The sequence below is a fragment of the Aptenodytes forsteri genome, unplaced genomic scaffold, assembly GCF_000699145.1.
Source record: "Aptenodytes forsteri isolate BGI_AS27 unplaced genomic scaffold, ASM69914v1 Scaffold49, whole genome shotgun sequence".
NCBI classification, from domain to species: Eukaryota; Metazoa; Chordata; class Aves; order Sphenisciformes; family Spheniscidae; genus Aptenodytes; species Aptenodytes forsteri.
The window spans coordinates 889946-909029 of record NW_008795125.1 but is presented as its reverse complement, the minus strand read 5'-3'; the positions used below and the strand labels follow the sequence as shown (position 1 = coordinate 909029).

At 34.8% G+C, this 19084-nt stretch overlaps 1 protein-coding gene across 1 annotated transcript in view; it reads left to right on the top strand.

The window, feature by feature from the left end:
* CSMD3 (CUB and Sushi multiple domains 3) overlaps positions 1 to 19084 on the top strand; it is an 838052-nt gene that overhangs the window by 229233 nt on the left and 589735 nt on the right. Inside the window, exon 5 of the mRNA XM_009277245.2 lies at positions 1513 to 1720. Within this exon, the coding sequence (XP_009275520.1) occupies positions 1513 to 1720 (208 nt within the window). The remainder of the gene's footprint in view (positions 1 to 1512; positions 1721 to 19084) is intronic.

The following is a 19084-nucleotide window of genomic DNA, read 5'->3' as shown; positions in this document are numbered from 1 at the left end:
ATGACGTCACATGGTATGGCATGTCCCTTTGGCCAGTTTGGCTGTGCCCCCTCCCAGCTTCTTGTGCACCTGCAGCCTTCTCAGTCAGTAGAGCATGGGCAGCTGAAAAGTCCTTGGCTAGTGTAAGCATTACGTAGCAACAACTAAAACATCGGTGTGTTATCAACTTTGTTCTCATCCTAAATCCAAAACACTGTACCAGCTACTAGAAAGGAAATTAACTCTATCCCTGCCGAAACCAGGACAATTGCATAACAACACAAGTGTAGGTTATACTTAGCAAAATATACAGCAATTGGAATATACAGTTTTATCACAATACCAATGTAAATCCCATTACGGGTATCTATAATATGCTCACCATCACAACACTGGGCATCCCCAGCTGCTGGAAGGAATACACGGGTTGAAGCCAGCTCAAGCCTGTTGCTCTCTTTGAAGTTCTTTTGTTAGTTGTCTAGCCCAACATACTCTATGTTGGGCTGAGCCAAATACTCACTCCCCTGGTGCTGGTCTGGCTAACTCGGGGAGACATTCAGGCTCTTAATGAACTCAGGGAGAAACATTGCCACCACCAGTTAATCCACTCAACTGTTGATAGCTGTTTATCCAAAACAAAGGCCACCCTCTGGTCCCTTTTGTGTTGGGATAAAAGTCAGATTCTTTGCAACAGCTGTGCTCAGTCACACCCTTCATTATTCCCTGAACTTTATGGGCACATTACCCTTGCCCATCTCCTCTAAGCCTTCTTCCATTTTAGGGGTTTATTGGTGTATTCACAACCAATAAATAATTGATTGTGATAATTGGTCAAATAATTTCACGATTATTCACATATCATGAAAAATATATTCCTATGGCTATGTTTGACATACTTGATCTATTAAAACTTACACCCATTAAAATGACTCTGAAGTAAACATCTTAATTGTGAAAGTGTCTTGCATCTGACATTTGGGAAATCACCCATGAATGGCTTTGGTTTGAAAACTGATCAGCTGTTTGAAAATTGGAAAAAAGATTATTGGAGAACAAACTTAAACATCACTAGATGTTCCCTAAAATAAAATATGATAATACAAGTAGCATAAGATGGGTAGAATTCTTATGCTTCTTTTCTCAGTATAATGTGACTACTGCATGTCATGCATCAGACTGCATATGGTAGGGATTAAACTCAGCTTGCTTTATGAAAACATTTTTGGTTAAAGCAAAAGAGGAAATAATGAAATTTTTGTGTGCTATTGTAAAGTGAGCGAAACAATGCTAATCAAAATAATAAATAGTAGATTGTAAAAATTTGTGCTGGCACTAGTATAATAATTTTTAAATAATTGAAATCTGAAGCAATCACTTGTTAACACCTTAACTTTGCAGCAGCATTCCAAGTCTAACATGTTAAAAAACTTGAAGCAATCGTTCACCTAAAAGGTAATAAACTTCTATTCCCACAAGAAAGTATACATTTCTAAGGGGTGATTTTAATGACATTTATAATTTTTTTTTTAACAGCTGAGGATGCATGTGGAGGAACTATGAGAGGATCCAGTGGTATCATCTCGAGCCCCAACTTTCCTAATGAATATCATAATAATGCAGATTGCACATGGACAATTGTGGCAGAGCCTGGGGATACTATCTCGCTCATATTTACAGATTTCCAAATGGAAGAAAAATATGATTATTTGGAAGTAGAAGGTTCTGAACCACCTACAATATGGTAAGTCAACTATTGCAATTTTAATGTGGTAAAAAAAATAGATGATGAGATGTGGAAGGATAACTTTTGTTACTTTTCCTTTTGTTAATAGTCTTGCTAAAAACAAAAAAAAAACAGTAATGGTTGTTACTATGACATAAACGTTGATATTCTAATTGCAGCTGTAATATAATTTCCAAATATATTCCAAGCATGTAACATCGAGATGAAAGGCAGTGTAGGCTCATTCACCTCATTGTCTGTAGGTCTAACCATTCTAACCATTATTGTATTAAAAATGTACATATTTAGAAACAGAATGGAATGGACTGTTGTACTGCTAAGGATTGGTGGAGCCTTCAGGGAGTTTCATAATGTCAGAAAGTGAACGGCATGGAGTCCTTTCAGCACAGAGCTGGGGGAAGTAGCATTGGTCACACCTGTTGGTCACAGATTCTCTCTGGAGAGAGAACCATATATGTGGTGTCATTATATAATGTGCTGGGGGTACGGCTGGTGTTATACTCATGTAGAAATTTCCATCCTGATCTGTGAGATACAACACCCCGAGCTGAGCAGCCACAGCACTTTTTGGTTTGGGTTGTATTCCAAATACACTACCTTTAGAGAGGATTTCTGTTTGTTTGTTTGTTTGTTTGTTTGTTGGCTTAGCAGAAGTAACGATATTTTTGCTAGGCTGGCTTCTGCAATTCTTGATCTCAGTGTAGATGCGTTGTGTAAAACAAGTAGAAGACATAAAATGGTAAACAACCTCTTTCAAGATCAGGTTCAGTTAAGTAGAAAAAGTAAATGATACATTTTGTGGTTTTCTGGCCTGGTAGTTTTATGGTAACATAGCATCATACTACTCAAGAAACACGTGAATATGACAAATCCTTGTGTCTGTTATATTGGTTTGAATATACTATTGGTTCACAAAAAAGAGGACATATATAAAAGCATAAATAACAGTGATGCTCTCCAGTTAAATCTTAAGCTCTTAACTGGTTCATAAAGCGTTATGAGGGTTCTGCACAACAGACAGAGGCATTTGAACAACGCGTGATACAACAGGTGGTTGGCTAGCCACATTAAAGTCAGTAGAGTCCTGTTTTCTTATTATCAATACAAAAACCACCCAAACATACCATAGACCAAATAAACTAAACTATATTTAATTTTATAATAAGAAAATATCCCAAATTAGATAATTACAATGTTTCGAAAACATCAGTCTCGGTTTCTACAAGTGGTGCTTATAAGTAATATTCCTTACTACTTCAGGGTATAATAGAAGCCTATACACTATCTCAGCTTTAGCAAATAGTATTTCATAATTTGATTTAATCATACTGCCAACCTACGTAGTTAATTACCTGTATTAGAATATTCCTTAATTGCCATTGAGTTTTTCAAGCTGTTCAACTGAAGTCTTTTGAACTAGCTGTCAGCTAAAATAATTTTTAAACAATAATTTATAATAATTATTAGTGAGGTAACATCAATGTCATACAGACAATATGAATCACTTGAATAGCTAAATGTGCATTACATTAGATTACTCTTGAATGTGTTTTATGTATTCAGTCATGAGCTTCAAAAAATGATTTTTTTTTTTCTGCGAAAAGCTTTGGCTATATTTAAATGATATAATAAGATTACTTGATAAATAGAAATTCTCATATTATCTGTTTACAAAACAAAAAATTACAATGCTAATTTAATAATTGCTCATGTAGAGAAGCAGATTGAGAGCATATTCTTTTTTTAGCTTGTCATTTATATTCCCTAAATTAGACTGATGTATTCAATTCTGCAGAAGTATCCCCCCATATGTTAGGAAAAATAGATTTGGAAAGCTTAATTAACAACAATTTGTTAATTAGATTTGCAGTGGTAATACTTTACATCCCCTTAGACTATAGCTTGAGGTTTAGTTCAGGATATTTTAGTTTATAAAGTCTACATAGAAGTATACCTCTAAAACTAAAACCAGGCTCTTGATCTTTCATTCTGGAAAACAAACAGTACATAATTTGTAAAATAACTATAACCATATCGTCTGGTCTGGATAGTAAGTAGTATTATAAAATAATTTCTTAGACTTTTTGTTGCTTTACCTGACTATTACACCTATTAATTAAAAAAACCTCAAACTTTTCTTCTTCTGCACATCTACTGTGTAACAAAATATCCCTAATTTTTGGTTCTAAGCTAGAATATACATCAAGTAGATAGTCTGGGGTTATCCACGAGACAAGACTTGGAATTCTTCATGAAGTGCTAACTTTCCTGTAGTCTTCCAGTCAGTCATAAAAATATTTCAGTTTTGCCAAGTCTTGTCTTTAAGAAAATCTTGATAGGCCATTTTCATTTAAGTAGTGGGAAAAAATTGCATAGATGCCCTTCAGAGTTTTTGTTGTCTGATATCAAGGGCTGATTCTGACGTTTGGTAACTCGAATTGAATGAAGGTGGTTTTTTCATTTTGGAAGTGAAACTGAGAGAAAATGATTAGTTTGAGGAAACTATTTATTTTCCCCATTTTTTCTCAACAAAACAAAAAACTGAAAATAAATGAGATCTAGCGAAATGTTCCTTTCTGCCAAAGTGAAAAGTTAGGTTTTGAGACGTTCATTGGTGAAAGAAGTAGCAATGTCATTATGGGATAATTTATACAGCATATAGAAGTTTAGCGTTAGATATTCTGAGAGTATGTGAACACCTAAGAGTGTTCTAATGCTTGCCTCTAGGATACTTTGGTTGGAATTTTTCAGTCTTATTTTGCTGTTGGTCACTTTTAATGGAATATTTAATAATCACTGAGCAGAAAACTGGAATGATTCTCTAGGCTGCTTTGACACGGGTGTCCTGGGTTCCAGCATGTACTCTAGTCTGAATTGTTAAGACAATTGTTAAGACTCTCTTTAAATTGTATAGATAAAGTAGTAGAACCTCCTTCCCAGAATACTTTATGAAAGATGTGCTTAGAGCAGTCTCCTGATGAGAGTGGGTGAGGATGGAAAGTATATATTTCACACTGTCCTAGGCGAAGATATTAAAGCTGTATCTTCTATTCCTGATTAACAGAACATAGCTGTTTTGAAAAACAGGTTGACAATTTCTCCTCCTACATGTTTGGAGAGCTTGGTTATTTTAAAAAAAAAAATCATCAAAGGTATTAGACTAATTGAACTTGAAATGATGATTAGTTTTGAATTAACCAATACATTTTTAGTGGACAGACTGGAAAGTGATAGAAAATAATGGTTGTCACAAAGTGTGTGCTTAGAGCTCTCAATTCAGAGAACTACTGCTGTAGTCTGAATAAGGATTACAATTTCTTTTCAAAGAACACATAATTATGCGATTTTTTTTTAGTATTTGTTAACATGAAGGTGTGCATTAATGTGAAGGTGTTTGAGAGTGTAAAAAATGTTGTAGGGAAAAGGTACTTCACTTCTACCATGACAAAAAAAACCAACCCCAAGGTTTTCCGCTCTGTTCTCTCTGGGTAAGAGTGTACTTCTAAGAAAATCTGTGTAGTGTTCTAACATTTGACCTACCACTGGCATGTTCATACAAAATAGTAGGACATCTAAGTACTCTGTTATCAAAGATAAATTTGAAATGCGATGTAATTACTCCTTTTAAAACAAAATAACTCACCTCACTTCTCTCTTACTGATAGTATATTCTTGGGTATTTCAAAATGCTTCCGATTTAATTTTCCTAAAATGTAAAGGAGGCTTAGAATTTTCCATAGTAAATTGAAGTATTGTCTAGACCATCACTCTGTTTCTGATTTTAGGCAAATTATAATTTTTTCCCTGTATAAATCTAGATACAATGTAGAATCATACATACTGAATGAAATTTATGTTGGTGAAACCATAGGCAATTTATTTCTGTTCTGAAAGATATTTAAATATTTCATTGTTTGATATTGCATATTTTGTGCATCATATCAATTGCATTAAAATAGAGAGCTGTTTGAGAACAATGGCTAACAAAATGAATTTTTCCCTTGCAACAGTGATTTTGCACATTTTTTTTCCCAACAGAAACACTCACTTTGCATTCATTTTAAATATTCTGTGGAGAATGAAATTACATTTTGTGAAAAAATCTTTCCCTTAACTTAGATGCAACAAAAAAAATCCAGTTTTAAAAGGTTTTGTCTGAGATACTTAAAACTCTTTTGATCCTTATAATAAACTTCTTCAAGATAGCCTGTTAGCTTAAGACTCCCTTGCAGATTGTATGGATGAGAAAGAATAAGAACACAAAAATGTGGGTCTTTGTTTGGGTTGCCAAATCAGAATTTATTCCAAGTAACTAGTTATTTGTTTCTTATCAATTTGGGTCTATCCTTCACCTGGGAACATTCCTGATGAACTTTTCAGTGGATATGACGTGTTTCCATTCAGTTTGTTACATTGTGAACTTAATTTGTTTACTCTTCTGTATAGCACAGCTAAGGACAATTTAATGAGCACATTTTATTCATTACAAATTTTCGGCAATCATAATTTCCCTGTAAGAGTTTTGTGAAGTCATTTCTCAATTTAAAAAAAAAGTTTATGATTTATGAAGGCTGGAAACTCAAATAAAAATATGAGAAAACATCTAGTCCTAAATAAATAATATCAGTGCATTGATTGACCAGTAGTTTTAAACACAGTGTTCTTGAATTTCACAGTTGATTCTCTTTTACATTTTGTAAGAAGATTAACAATTTAACTTCAAGTGTTGTCGTAATATTGCACTTGCTGGCTTTTTTCTGAATCCAAGCTTACAAACTCTGTTAATGAAGTTTTAAAATATTGGTAGTATGTTTAGAAAGTGGTTAGGCAAATAGTATACAGTGTTTTACAGAGAAACAATATGCTTAAATAAATATTCATAGAGAAAAAACTAATGGTACTTTACCTCTAAGTTAATAAATTTCACAGAGAAAAGATTAATTTTATAAAGTTTTGGTGATGATGTAGCATGGTATTGCAGTAGTATCTGAACATCATTAAGAATAGCCATTTTAGATCAGTAAATATTTATATTTGGAGTTCAGTGTCTGATAGTGGCAATAGCAGTTGCTTAGGAAAAGAGTAGAAGACACCAGGATGTGATGTGCTCTTCCCCCTTTTGTAGACTCCCAGCTTTTGTAGTTAGTGATTTAGGAGGTTCTTGAACCAACATTTGCCTTAAAATCATGTGTTAAATAGCTGTAAATAGATCTTTCCTTTGTTAATTACTCATTCTTCAAGGGTCATTCTTCAAGATCCTCTGGAGAGTACCAAATGAGTTTGTTTTTTTTAAATCCAAGCAGGCTGTATCAATGAGTTCCCTATTATCCACACAATCATGTATTCCTTAAAATAACCTTAACTGATGTGTCAATCATAACTTTCCTCTACAGAAGCTGTATCATCCCTTTCCTTGCATTCATCCCTATATATACAAATTCTCTTCCTTTTTGCCATTTTAATCAGTTCTCTAAAGTAATGAAGCATATCGGCCTGTGGCTTTCTCTTCACCTTGAAATAAATTACTCCTCACTTTCATCCCAAGTCCTGGATACCTGGTCATCAGTGTTCTGTGAGGATCTATTTTCCTCAAGATTCCCCTCTCCCTAAGACTGAATCAGATACAGTTGTGGAATCAATATGTCCTAGATTCCACCTCAGTTGACAGTATGAACAAGAATATGTTGGGCTCATCTTCATTATTCATAATGTAGTCATTGATCACTATTCCAGGATGGCACTATGCATTTTGATAGCATCACACATTTTCACACGCTTGTAGCCTTTATACCATGTTGTAAAAACATCACCCTGGAGGTTTACAATAAACATGACAACAGCACATTACCTCAGACATTTTGAGCAGTAAGAACAGAAAAAAAATATATCTTAGAACAATGGAGAAGGGCCCAGAGCACTTTGTCCAAGTGCTACCCAACCTGAATGTTGCCCATTCACGCTAGAGGAGCCTTAGGTAGTGTCACTCTGCATTCATGGCCTGATGCCCTGGGATCATTCCCTGGGACAATTGGTTTTAGCATTAAAGGCCTGCTGTAATATCTATACAAAGTCTCTCACTCTCATATTCCTCAGTGATACTTTTTCTAAAATATGCATGGCATCTTATGTGCCATTTTCCATGCCTTTGCTGTCATTTGCAATTTAATGATGCATGGGTGTCCTGGGTTCCAGCATGTACTCTAGTCTGAATTGTTAAGACAATTGTTAAGACTCTCTTTAAATTGTATAGATAAAGTAGTAGAACCTCCTTCCCAGAATACTTTATGAAAGATGTGCTTAGAGCAGTCTCCTGATGAGAGTGGGTGAGGATGGAAAGTATATATTTCACACTGTCCTAGGCGAAGATATTAAAGCTGTATCTTCTATTCCTGATTAACAGAACATAGCTGTTGTTGAAAAACAAGTTGGCAATTTCTCCTCCTACATGTTTGGAGAGCTTGGTTATTTTAAAAAAAAAAATCATCAAAGGTATTAGACTAATTGAACTTGAAATGATGATTAGTTTTGAATTAACCAATACATTTTTAGTGGACAGACTGGAAAGTGATAGAAAATAATGGTTGTCACAAAGTGTGTGCTTAGAGCTCTCAATTCAGAGAACTACTGCTGTAGTCTGAATAAGGATTACAATTTCTTTTCAAAGAACACATAATTATGCGATTTTTTTTTAGTATTTGTTAACATGAAGGTGTGCATTAATGTGAAGGTGTTTGAGAGTGTAGCAAATGTTGTAGGGAAAAGGTACTTCACTTCTACCATGACAAAAAAAACCAACCCCAAGGTTTTCCGCTCTGTTCTCTCTGGGTAAGAGTGTACTTCTAAGAAAATCTGTGTAGTGTTCTAACATTTGACCTACCACTGGCATGTTCATACAAAATAGTAGGACATCTAAGTACTCTGTTATCAAAGATAAATTTGAAATGCGATGTAATTACTCCTTTTAAAACAAAATAACTCACCTCACTTCTCTCTTACTGATAGTATATTCTTGGGTATTTCAAAATGCTTCCGATTTAATTTTCCTAAAATGTAAAGGAGGCTTAGAATTTTCCATAGTAAATTGAAGTATTGTCTAGACCATCACTCTGTTTCTGATTTTAGGCAAATTATAATTTTTTCCCTGTATAAATCTAGATACAATGTAGAATCATACATACTGAATGAAATTTATGTTGGTGAAACCATAGGCAATTTATTTCTGTTCTGAAAGATATTTAAATATTTCATTGTTTGATATTGCATATTTTGTGCATCATATCAATTGCATTAAAATAGAGAGCTGTTTGAGAACAATGGCTAACAAAATGAATTTTTCCCTTGCAACAGTGATTTTGCACATTTTTTTTCCCAACAGAAACACTCACTTTGCATTCATTTTAAATATTCTGTGGAGAATGAAATTACATTTTGTGAAAAAATCTTTCCCTTAACTTAGATGCAACAAAAAAAATCCAGTTTTAAAAGGTTTTGTCTGAGATACTTAAAACTCTTTTGATCCTTATAATAAACTTCTTCAAGATAGCCTGTTAGCTTAAGACTCCCTTGCAGATTGTATGGATGAGAAAGAATAAGAACACAAAAATGTGGGTCTTTGTTTGGGTTGCCAAATCAGAATTTATTCCAAGTAACTAGTTATTTGTTTCTTATCAATTTGGGTCTATCCTTCACCTGGGAACATTCCTGATGAACTTTTCAGTGGATATGACGTGTTTCCATTCAGTTTGTTACATTGTGAACTTAATTTGTTTACTCTTCTGTATAGCACAGCTAAGGACAATTTAATGAGCACATTTTATTCATTACAAATTTTCGGCAATCATAATTTCCCTGTAAGAGTTTTGTGAAGTCATTTCTCAATTTAAAAAAAAAGTTTATGATTTATGAAGGCTGGAAACTCAAATAAAAATATGAGAAAACATCTAGTCCTAAATAAATAATATCAGTGCATTGATTGACCAGTAGTTTTAAACACAGTGTTCTTGAATTTCACAGTAGATTCTCTTTTACATTTTGTAAGAAGATTAACATTTTAACTTCAAGTGTTGTCGTAATATTGCACTTGCTGGCTTTTTTCTGAATCCAAGCTTACAAACTCTGTTAATGAAGTTTTAAAATATTGGTAGTATGTTTAGAAAGTGGTTAGGCAAATAGTATACAGTGTTTTACAGAGAAACAATATGCTTAAATAAATATTCATAGAGAAAAAACTAATGGTACTTTACCTCTAAGTTAATAAATTTCACAGAGAAAAGATTAATTTTATAAAGTTTTGGTGATGATGTAGCATGGTATTGCAGTAGTATCTGAACATCATTAAGAATAGCCATTTTAGATCAGTAAATATTTATATTTGGAGTTCAGTGTCTGATAGTGGCAATAGCAGTTGCTTAGGAAAAGAGTAGAAGACACCAGGATGTGATGTGCTCTTCCCCCTTTTGTAGACTCCCAGCTTTTGTAGTTAGTGATTTAGGAGGTTCTTGAACCAACATTTGCCTTAAAATCATGTGTTAAATAGCTGTAAATAGATCTTTCCTTTGTTAATTACTCATTCTTCAAGGGTCATTCTTCAAGATCCTCTGGAGAGTACCAAATGAGTTTGTTTTTTTTAAATCCAAGCAGGCTGTATCAATGAGTTCCCTATTATCCACGCAATCATGTATTCCTTAAAATAACCTTAACTGATGTGTCAATCATAACTTTCCTCTACAGAAGCTGTATCATCCCTTTCCTTGCATTCATCCCTATATATACAAATTCTCTTCCTTTTTGCCATTTTAATCAGTTCTCTAAAGTAATGAAGCATATCGGCCTGTGGCTTTCTCTTCACCTTGAAATAAATTACTCCTCACTTTCATCCCAAGTCCTGGATACCTGGTCATCAGTGTTCTGTGAGGATCTATTTTCCTCAAGATTCCCCTCTCCCTAAGACTGAATCAGATACAGTTGTGGAATCAATATGTCCTAGATTCCACCTCAGTTGACAGTATGAACAAGAATATGTTGGGCTCATCTTCATTATTCATAATGTAGTCATTGATCACTATTCCAGGATGGCACTATGCATTTTGATAGCATCACACATTTTCACACGCTTGTAGCCTTTATACCATGTTGTAAAAACATCACCCTGGAGGTTTACAATAAACATGACAACAGCACATTACCTCAGACATTTTGAGCAGTAAGAACAGAAAAAAAATATATCTTAGAACAATGGAGAAGGGCCCAGAGCACTTTGTCCAAGTGCTACCCAACCTGAATGTTGCCCATTCACGCTAGAGGAGCCTTAGGTAGTGTCACTCTGCATTCATGGCCTGATGCCCTGGGATCATTCCCTGGGACAATTGGTTTTAGCATTAAAGGCCTGCTGTAATATCTAGAATACAAAGTCTCTCACTCTCATATTCCTCAGTGATACTTTTTCTAAAATATGCATGGCATCTTATGTGCCATTTTCCATGCCTTTGCTGTCATTTGCAATTTAATGATGGTGAAAATTAGTATTTCCTGACTCTTAATCCCATTTTACTAGTGCTATGAAAGAACAAAGTGATAAACATTCAGTGTTTTGCAGAACTTGTAAGCAATATTAGTGAAGAATACATCAACTAGTGCTAATTAAAAGCAAAGTGAGGATGAGAAGACAGATGATAGTTATTATGGAAAAGGGTTTCATTTTGGGTTTTTTTTGGGGGGGAGAAGATGCAGTTAATTCATGATAGACATCTACATGGTAATTTTTAATTGCCAGTTCAGTTACAATAGAAATTAGCCTTCAAGAGGCATTTAAAAATAAAGTATACTGTTGATGATTAACCTACCACAGATGCATGCATTAACACAACAGGTTTTCAATCATATCTTTACAACAAAGCAGTTATTTGATTTATGCAGCCATCCAGTGGCTGAATAGGTTAGATTTATTTTCAGTCAATGTACTTGATCAATTGATACTCATATGTAAGGCTACAGAGGAAAACCTCTGCCTGGCCTAAATGTGGCAGCACAGGGATAGACAATCACACCTCAGTAGTACAAGTACCAATGAAAATAATAATGTGTTGGAGAAAAAAACAGAACAGACAAGACAAGAAGCAGAGGTGCTCATAAGCAGAGATTAAAATGGGGGGGAAAACCCCCCACCTCAGGCCCGGTGATTGTTTTCTTGAAAAATCACTTCAAATTAGAAAGTAACAAGTATAATTGTTTCTTTTTTATTAATGAAGGATGTTGACACTGCCTTAGATATTATTACTGTTTTCTCACTAGTTATTATTACAAAGGTTTTAAATTTGTGCTTAATGCTCAGAGGAAGGACTCAGGAAAGTAATGGTTGTGAGTAATATGATCCTAATAAGGATGTTAAATGCCCCAGATGATAGATGGTTTGTAATCTGATACAGTTGAGTTCAAATTTAAAGAATAGTGGTAAAATTGATACTGCTTAACACAGAAAAAATGCCTTCAGAAGAATGTTGTGGTTGTAGCCGAATAGATGGAAAAAATTATTCAATTAGCATGGCAAACAAAGTGCAGTCATAAAAACATGCTGAAAAGTGATTAGCAGAGTATTTGTTTACTGGTAGTGGATAGAATTATTTTTTAATTGGATTTAACTGAAAAAAAAAAAAAAAGTAACTGCAAAAAGCAGCCAAGTTTTGGAGTGCCTAAGTCTTTCTTGCCTTCTAAAACAGGGAACAGAAGATAACAGAGATAAAGCTTAACGATAGAACAGGGTAAGCAGGAAGTCAGGAATAGGAGGAATACTAATGATAAAAATATTGTCTGGTCTGAGTCTTTGATAATCCATGCATTGTAGATTATAGTTTTCATCTTTTTCTGAAGGACTGAGGACAGAAATTAAGTGGTTTGCTTTCTTGGAAACAAAAGCTTTCCACAGAAACCAGGTATTTCTGTCCTTTAGTGTTTGCTTCTGTGGTTTGATTTTGTACATGGCGGTTCAGCAATTTGCCTGTGGCATTTCTATGAGGTCATTCAGAGCAGTCCAAGAAGCACAGTGCATTCCGTAATGTGTAGGGTCAGGCCCAACGTAATGTTAGGAGGGAAATTTGTTACAGTGATTGTGGAGGTTAATGGCACGTTTTTCATTGTTTTGTTGTGTAACTCCATTTGGTAACAATCATTTGAAAAGGACTTTGAAACTGACTTTACATCTGGCACTCTCAAAATGCTTCCTGAAACATGAAAAATATTTGAATCTAAGACAGGAAGAAGATACCAAATCACGTGTTTAACAGTAGAGATGGAGACTTCTCTGTATTATGTTGTACTATTTGTTCTTGTGTGTTTCTGAAGAAATAGAAGGCCCTTCCATGGTACCCTGTTCTAGTGATTTTTTTCTGTGTTCATTTCTCAGGTTGTACTTCAAGGTGTAGTGCACAAACATGTCTCAAACTTTTCAGGCAGAATAGACACATGTAGCCATGAGTTACATGATGAAAATCTTCATTCTGTCACTTAACAGTAAAGACCTTGAAGTCTATGCTTTTTTTTAAAAGACATACTTTGTCTTTGTGACATTTACAATAAATAGACTCAGTCCTTAGTAAAGGGAGAATCTGACTTTAAGAAACTGTCATATCCATGGAAATACAAATCAGCCAAAGGTGTAAATCAAGAGTTTAATCCTGGAATTCAATATGTTATGTATGCATCTACATAACTAGGTTGTAAGGGAACACAAGACAGAGTGATAGAATCTTATAATCAGGATAATTCCGTGTGGAAGGGAACTCAGGAGCTGCGTAGTCCAACTTACTGCTGAAAGCAGGCTCATCTCTGAGGTGAGATAAGGTCGCTCAGGGCTTTAGCCAGGCTGGTCTTGAAAACCTCCAAAGATGGAGACTGCACAACCCTTGTGGGGAACCTTTTTCAACACCTGGCTGTCCTTGTGGGGGAAAAAGCTTTTCTTTCTTTTCGTTATTTGAAAATCTTTGTTTACAGTCAGAATCAACACACAAGAATTTATTATCTCCAAACATCTCTTTGAGGTCCAAACATCTCTTGTGGTCTCTTTCTTCTTCATGGATAGGCAGTGGTATGACCTTTCCTCTGGACAGGTTGGCTGATCTGGCCCATCCTAGCTCATGGGTTGAAGACACATGGGATCATGTTGGAGTCCTTCCTTCCCCTGGCTCATGTTGTCCCACTCGTCTTATAGGGGTATGTTCATGACCAGAGTCATGAATCATCCTGTCTTCCTCTAGACTACAATAAGCTAAAGCCTATCTGGTACATGTGATTTATTCCTATATAATAGAGTCAAGCCTAAGTGAGACAACTGTGTTAAATTACAGCGTGTACTTGCATCATGCATGGAGTCAAACGTAGTCACAGAATCACCTTGGCACATTATGGTACAAATGAACACTTTACATGGCCACAAAGTGATACTGCTTTTAAAAAAATATGTCTCCACTCAGGCATTTACATAGTCACAAAGGAATTGCACCAGGAAGTGGTACAGATAAAAACTAACTTTTTTTCTTCCTGTGTTAGTCAGTAGGTGATGCAAGAGTTGAAGGGAATGGTGAGGCACATAGGAAGTGGAAGACTGGTTCTTGAAGGAGTAGGACCACTTTATTGTCAAAATAAAGCCTGAATTGTTTTCCTCTCAGGTACTGTAGATTGAATGACAGCATCTATGCAAGGATTTACTTTTTTTTTTTTTACTTTATGTGCAGAGACTTCACAGAGTTAATTGATTTCCTTTATATTTTTCTACTGTGTCCTTAGTTTATTGTATTCCTGTGATGGTAGAAAATATTTTATTCTGATTAAGATACACAATGTTAGGAAGGCAGTATTTCATTGTTGTTGTTGCAAAAAGTAGTATATCCTGGTGGTTAAATGCACTTCTCTTGAAGAAACATTTCTGAAGCTGTTCCTAATTTCTTACCTTTCCGATGTTCATGAGTACTGCAAAAGTGAACATTTGTAAGCCTTATCTGAAGATAGATGTTTTCACTATTCTGATGGTACTTTTTAATATGTATGAATTTTTTGTCATCTGAAGTCAAACAGAAAACAGCAGTTTTCAAATGAGCATTTATCCACTGGACGAGCTTTTCAGATACACTCTTCTCAACAGAGATAGGATTATACTGTATTATTTCCCAAAGTCTTACCAACGTTCAGAAAAAAAAAGAAATAATAATTCTCATGAATCCTTTTAAGGTAGAAGGGTACTCAGGTTTCTCCACAATCCCTCTTGGGCAAAGATTTAGTGACTACCGTGTTTGTGCTTCCATGGCCCCCTTTAACCCTCTTTGGATGGAGCAGCCCAGAGTGCTTCCAGTATTGCTTATTTGTAACTCTGTTTTGTAGAAATCAGATAAATAATAGTCTAGACCTAGGGCATTGTACTAATGAATACTTAAAAAGCATGATCAGTAATAAAAAAACAAACAAATACAAAAAAAAATCTGGAGTCTTTGACTCAGCAGTTTCTGGAAAAAATACAGATAGGAAGATAGCTTGATAATTTAACAGGGAACACTTCCACTGTGCTTACTCCAGCAGAATACTGCACTTGTTTTGATGTGGTCATTTACTATTGTCTCAGCATGGCAGTTGCTGGAGTAGTGAGGGAGACTGATTGCTCCTGTCTTGACTGAAACATCAGTGACTGAACAGGCAAATCCCGCAAGTAAGGCTGAAACAGCCGTATTTTATACTGCATGAGTTGTATGGTGGGGGAAAGGGTATTACACATAAAGCAGAGGGTAACATAAATCTCAAAACAAGGCAAGGAAAAAAAAAAAAACACAACTAACCTACAAACCAAAAAAACAACCTGAACCCAAAACATGTAATTGTTTCATTTGTCATTCCAGAGTAATTAAAACTTCACACTTCCTTGTAGTGTTCTGAGTCCCTGCCATGATCTCTGTTTACTTTATTCAGCAAAGTAAGTGACGGGCTGTGGAAGAACAGTAATTCCTGCAGAGATAATCGCAAATCACTCTTGTTTCTAGATTCTGGATGAAAATCATTAGTATGTTTTGTACATTGGGTAAACTATATGCATTATTAATTCCATCTTTTATGTCTCAGGCCATAACAGCCAAAAGTATAATATTTTGAATATATGAATGAAACCCTTTGTGTTCATGAATAAATCCTGACAAGAAAACATGTTGCTTATATGGGGTCTACAGACTACTCAGAACTTCAAATGCTGCTTCTTCTTTGTCATTGTTCATCTGTTTTGCCTATGAAAATGACTTTAGGTGATTTAGGGTGCAAATTCACTTGTAAAATTGACCAGTAACTAAAACAAACTGTTAAGCAGCCTATAAACCTGCTAAAGCAATTTCTTTATATTAAGAATCGACACAATGTCAAACCAGTGTCAGAGCAATTTTTAATAATTACATGCCATCCAATATGCAGGTGACCAGTCACAACCCACAGCTTTCTGGTCATGACATAACAGTCAGTAAAAAAGAAAATAAGCCATTCATGTATGCTTACCATATGTTTATTTCTTCTGCATACAGTAGGTCATGCAAGTGAAAAAAACACCAAAATGCAGCAATCTAGAGCTTCAAAAATGAGCTTGAAAAAATGACTTATTCTCAAAAACCCCCCACCCTGAAGTTAAAAAAGCCTATTCAAATAATTCTGTCAATTTCAATAAATATTTTTATCCCATAAACTTTTAAACTGTTTTTAAGGTTAACAGTTTTAGGTGGTTCCAAATGGAATACAATGAATTTTCATTATTTTGAAACCCTGAGGGTAAATTAATCTAAGTATATTTTAAAAATTTAAACATTTGAAAGTTAAATGCAATTTCCCTGTGACCTAATTGCTGAACCACGTTAATATTCTGATACCCTATGTCAAGATAGCTATAATAACATGAGAAACGGGACAGAAAAGGGAGAAAGGATGGAAACAGATATGGGAAAGCATCTATAGGGAAAGGGATAAAATAGGCTAAAGCTTTTAAATCTTGAAAAGAAATAAGTGACAAGGGATATGAAGGATTAATAAAATCATGAGTGTTAAATGTCAGGTAAATAAGGAACGTTCATTCTTCATTTCTTACACTAAAATAAGGATGCTCAATGATTTATCAGGCAAAAGATTTAAAACAGAAGGTAGAACTTTACTGTAGCATACATAATTAAGTTGTGGAAGTCATTGGCATGTGATGTTATAGATAGAAAAATTATAAAGTGATTGAAAAATGGATCGGAAATTCATAAAATGAAAATTTATCTAAAGTTATTAAACGTAAAGGCCTGCTTGAAGGGCTCCATTCAAGAAGTCTGCAGTCTATAAAATTGCTGGAAATTGTGATGATGAATGAAGGGATGAATCTCATTCTGTATAATCACAGTTTCTGACACTCCTGGTGAATTATCTGTTACTGCTCATTGTCAGAAATAAAATACTAGTTTCAGTGTATTTCTGATCTAACACATCAGTACATACATTCTTAGATACCATCAAGGATACAGTGGGTATTATACAGGGTATTATAATTCTAGTCATGCCGGTAAGAGACTTTTGCATGATTTATATAAACCAAAGAAATGATCATAACTGAGATGTATCAGGAGTGATAGTTTTGCATCTGTAGAACATTTTGGGGGCTGAAGTTCAGAACTTTTTGGTTTATGTTATAAAAATATTCTGCCTTCATTTAAGGCTTGTGATAAGAAATCCTAAAGCTGCCAAGTCATTATTTAAGGCTTCTGCAAATACGGAATCTAATATTTGACCTGGCATTACCTAATGTTTAATCATAACCAATGTTAAGATGTGAGCAAAATTTTTAATGTAATTTTTGTCTGGTTTCATTTTCCAGCCAATTAGGAATTCTTATTAGACTTTTCTTCCCTCTACTAAAAAGCTTATTAATGAAGATATTCATATATCTTGATTAAGCAAACTCCTAGTCTTCTTTCTTGGCTAAGTAGACTTTTTGGATCTTTCTGCGTAAGATCCAGTAAGTTACTGGAGCCTTCACACCTCTCTTTCAGCCTTTTCAATACCCAAACTTGCAGCACTGGACTGGTGTATTTGAATCGGCAGAAAAACTACCTACCACATAGTACATATTCTCTCGTCCTTGAAGCATATAATACAGGTTCTGACATCCTTCACGTGGATATATTGCACTGCCGCACAACCTCCTTTCCCCATTATTTTTTATGTCAGAGGATAAACTTTTATCATCATCTCTGTTTGCTGAGCAAGAACATACTGGTCTTCATGTCCTAAGTGAAGTTAAGGGTAAGGTGAAGGACTGTTGCAATGAGACTTAATTTCTGTTTAGTAGCTGACACCATGTCTTTCAAAAAAGACCCCAACCAACCTTGAACTGAAGCTTCCAACTTTTTAACAAAACTTTCCAATTCTGTGTAACTTACAGAATTTGAGTTTGTGTTTTTGGGTTTTTTTGGGGTGTGTGTTTTGGTGATTTGGTGATTTTTTTCCCAGAGAGTTAATTATAATAAAGGAGAATTTCCTTAAAAAGATAGAATTAAGTGCTACAGTGTTAAGTGCAATTAAAAGCAGAGTTCAGCTCCTGTGGGAGAGAAATGAGAGATGATGATGACAGCAGCAAAGGCTAACAGTCCTTAGAGTATTATTTTTTCATTTGGTTTTGAATTACAAATGAATCTGCTAGCAAGACCTTCCACAAACCTGTTAATGGATTTAAACTAGCTAGCTGAAAGTTATGTTTATACTTAAAATTTTGCTAAACATGAAACTATAGCTTTGCTAAATGTTCTGGAAATGATTTTTATTACCGTAGTCTATGCATTAGGCATTTCTAGCCATACATTGGAATGCTGCCATTCCATTTCCTTTTGGTGACTTTGGACAGAGAGTCCCCAAAGCTGTGAAGTACAGCAGCACACTGTACTATTCTGTTCTAGAAAGATTCAATACACAGAAATAAAGCTTAAATCCCCAAACTTGTGATTTCAATGATGTGTTGCTGTTTAAAAACTAATGCAACTCGAATTAAATTAAAGCCTGATCTATTTAGCATGACTATTCCTCTTACCTTTTGCGAAGCTTGTTACTGATGCATTAAAAAAGGTAAAAATGAACCTGGTGGTTGCAATTGCCTAGTTCAGTTTACACAGTGGGATCCATAGTACTTTGCAACATACCCAGTATTTCTGGTCTCTAATATTCGTTTAGCTGCATCCTGAAACATGGGACATCATAGATTTAAATTTTAGTGGCTCATAATTCATAACAGGAGTATCTAGCATGGTGTTCAGACTGAAAACCAGTTGGTGAAAACCAACTGGGTCATTCATAGAATCATAGAATCATTGAGGTTGGAAA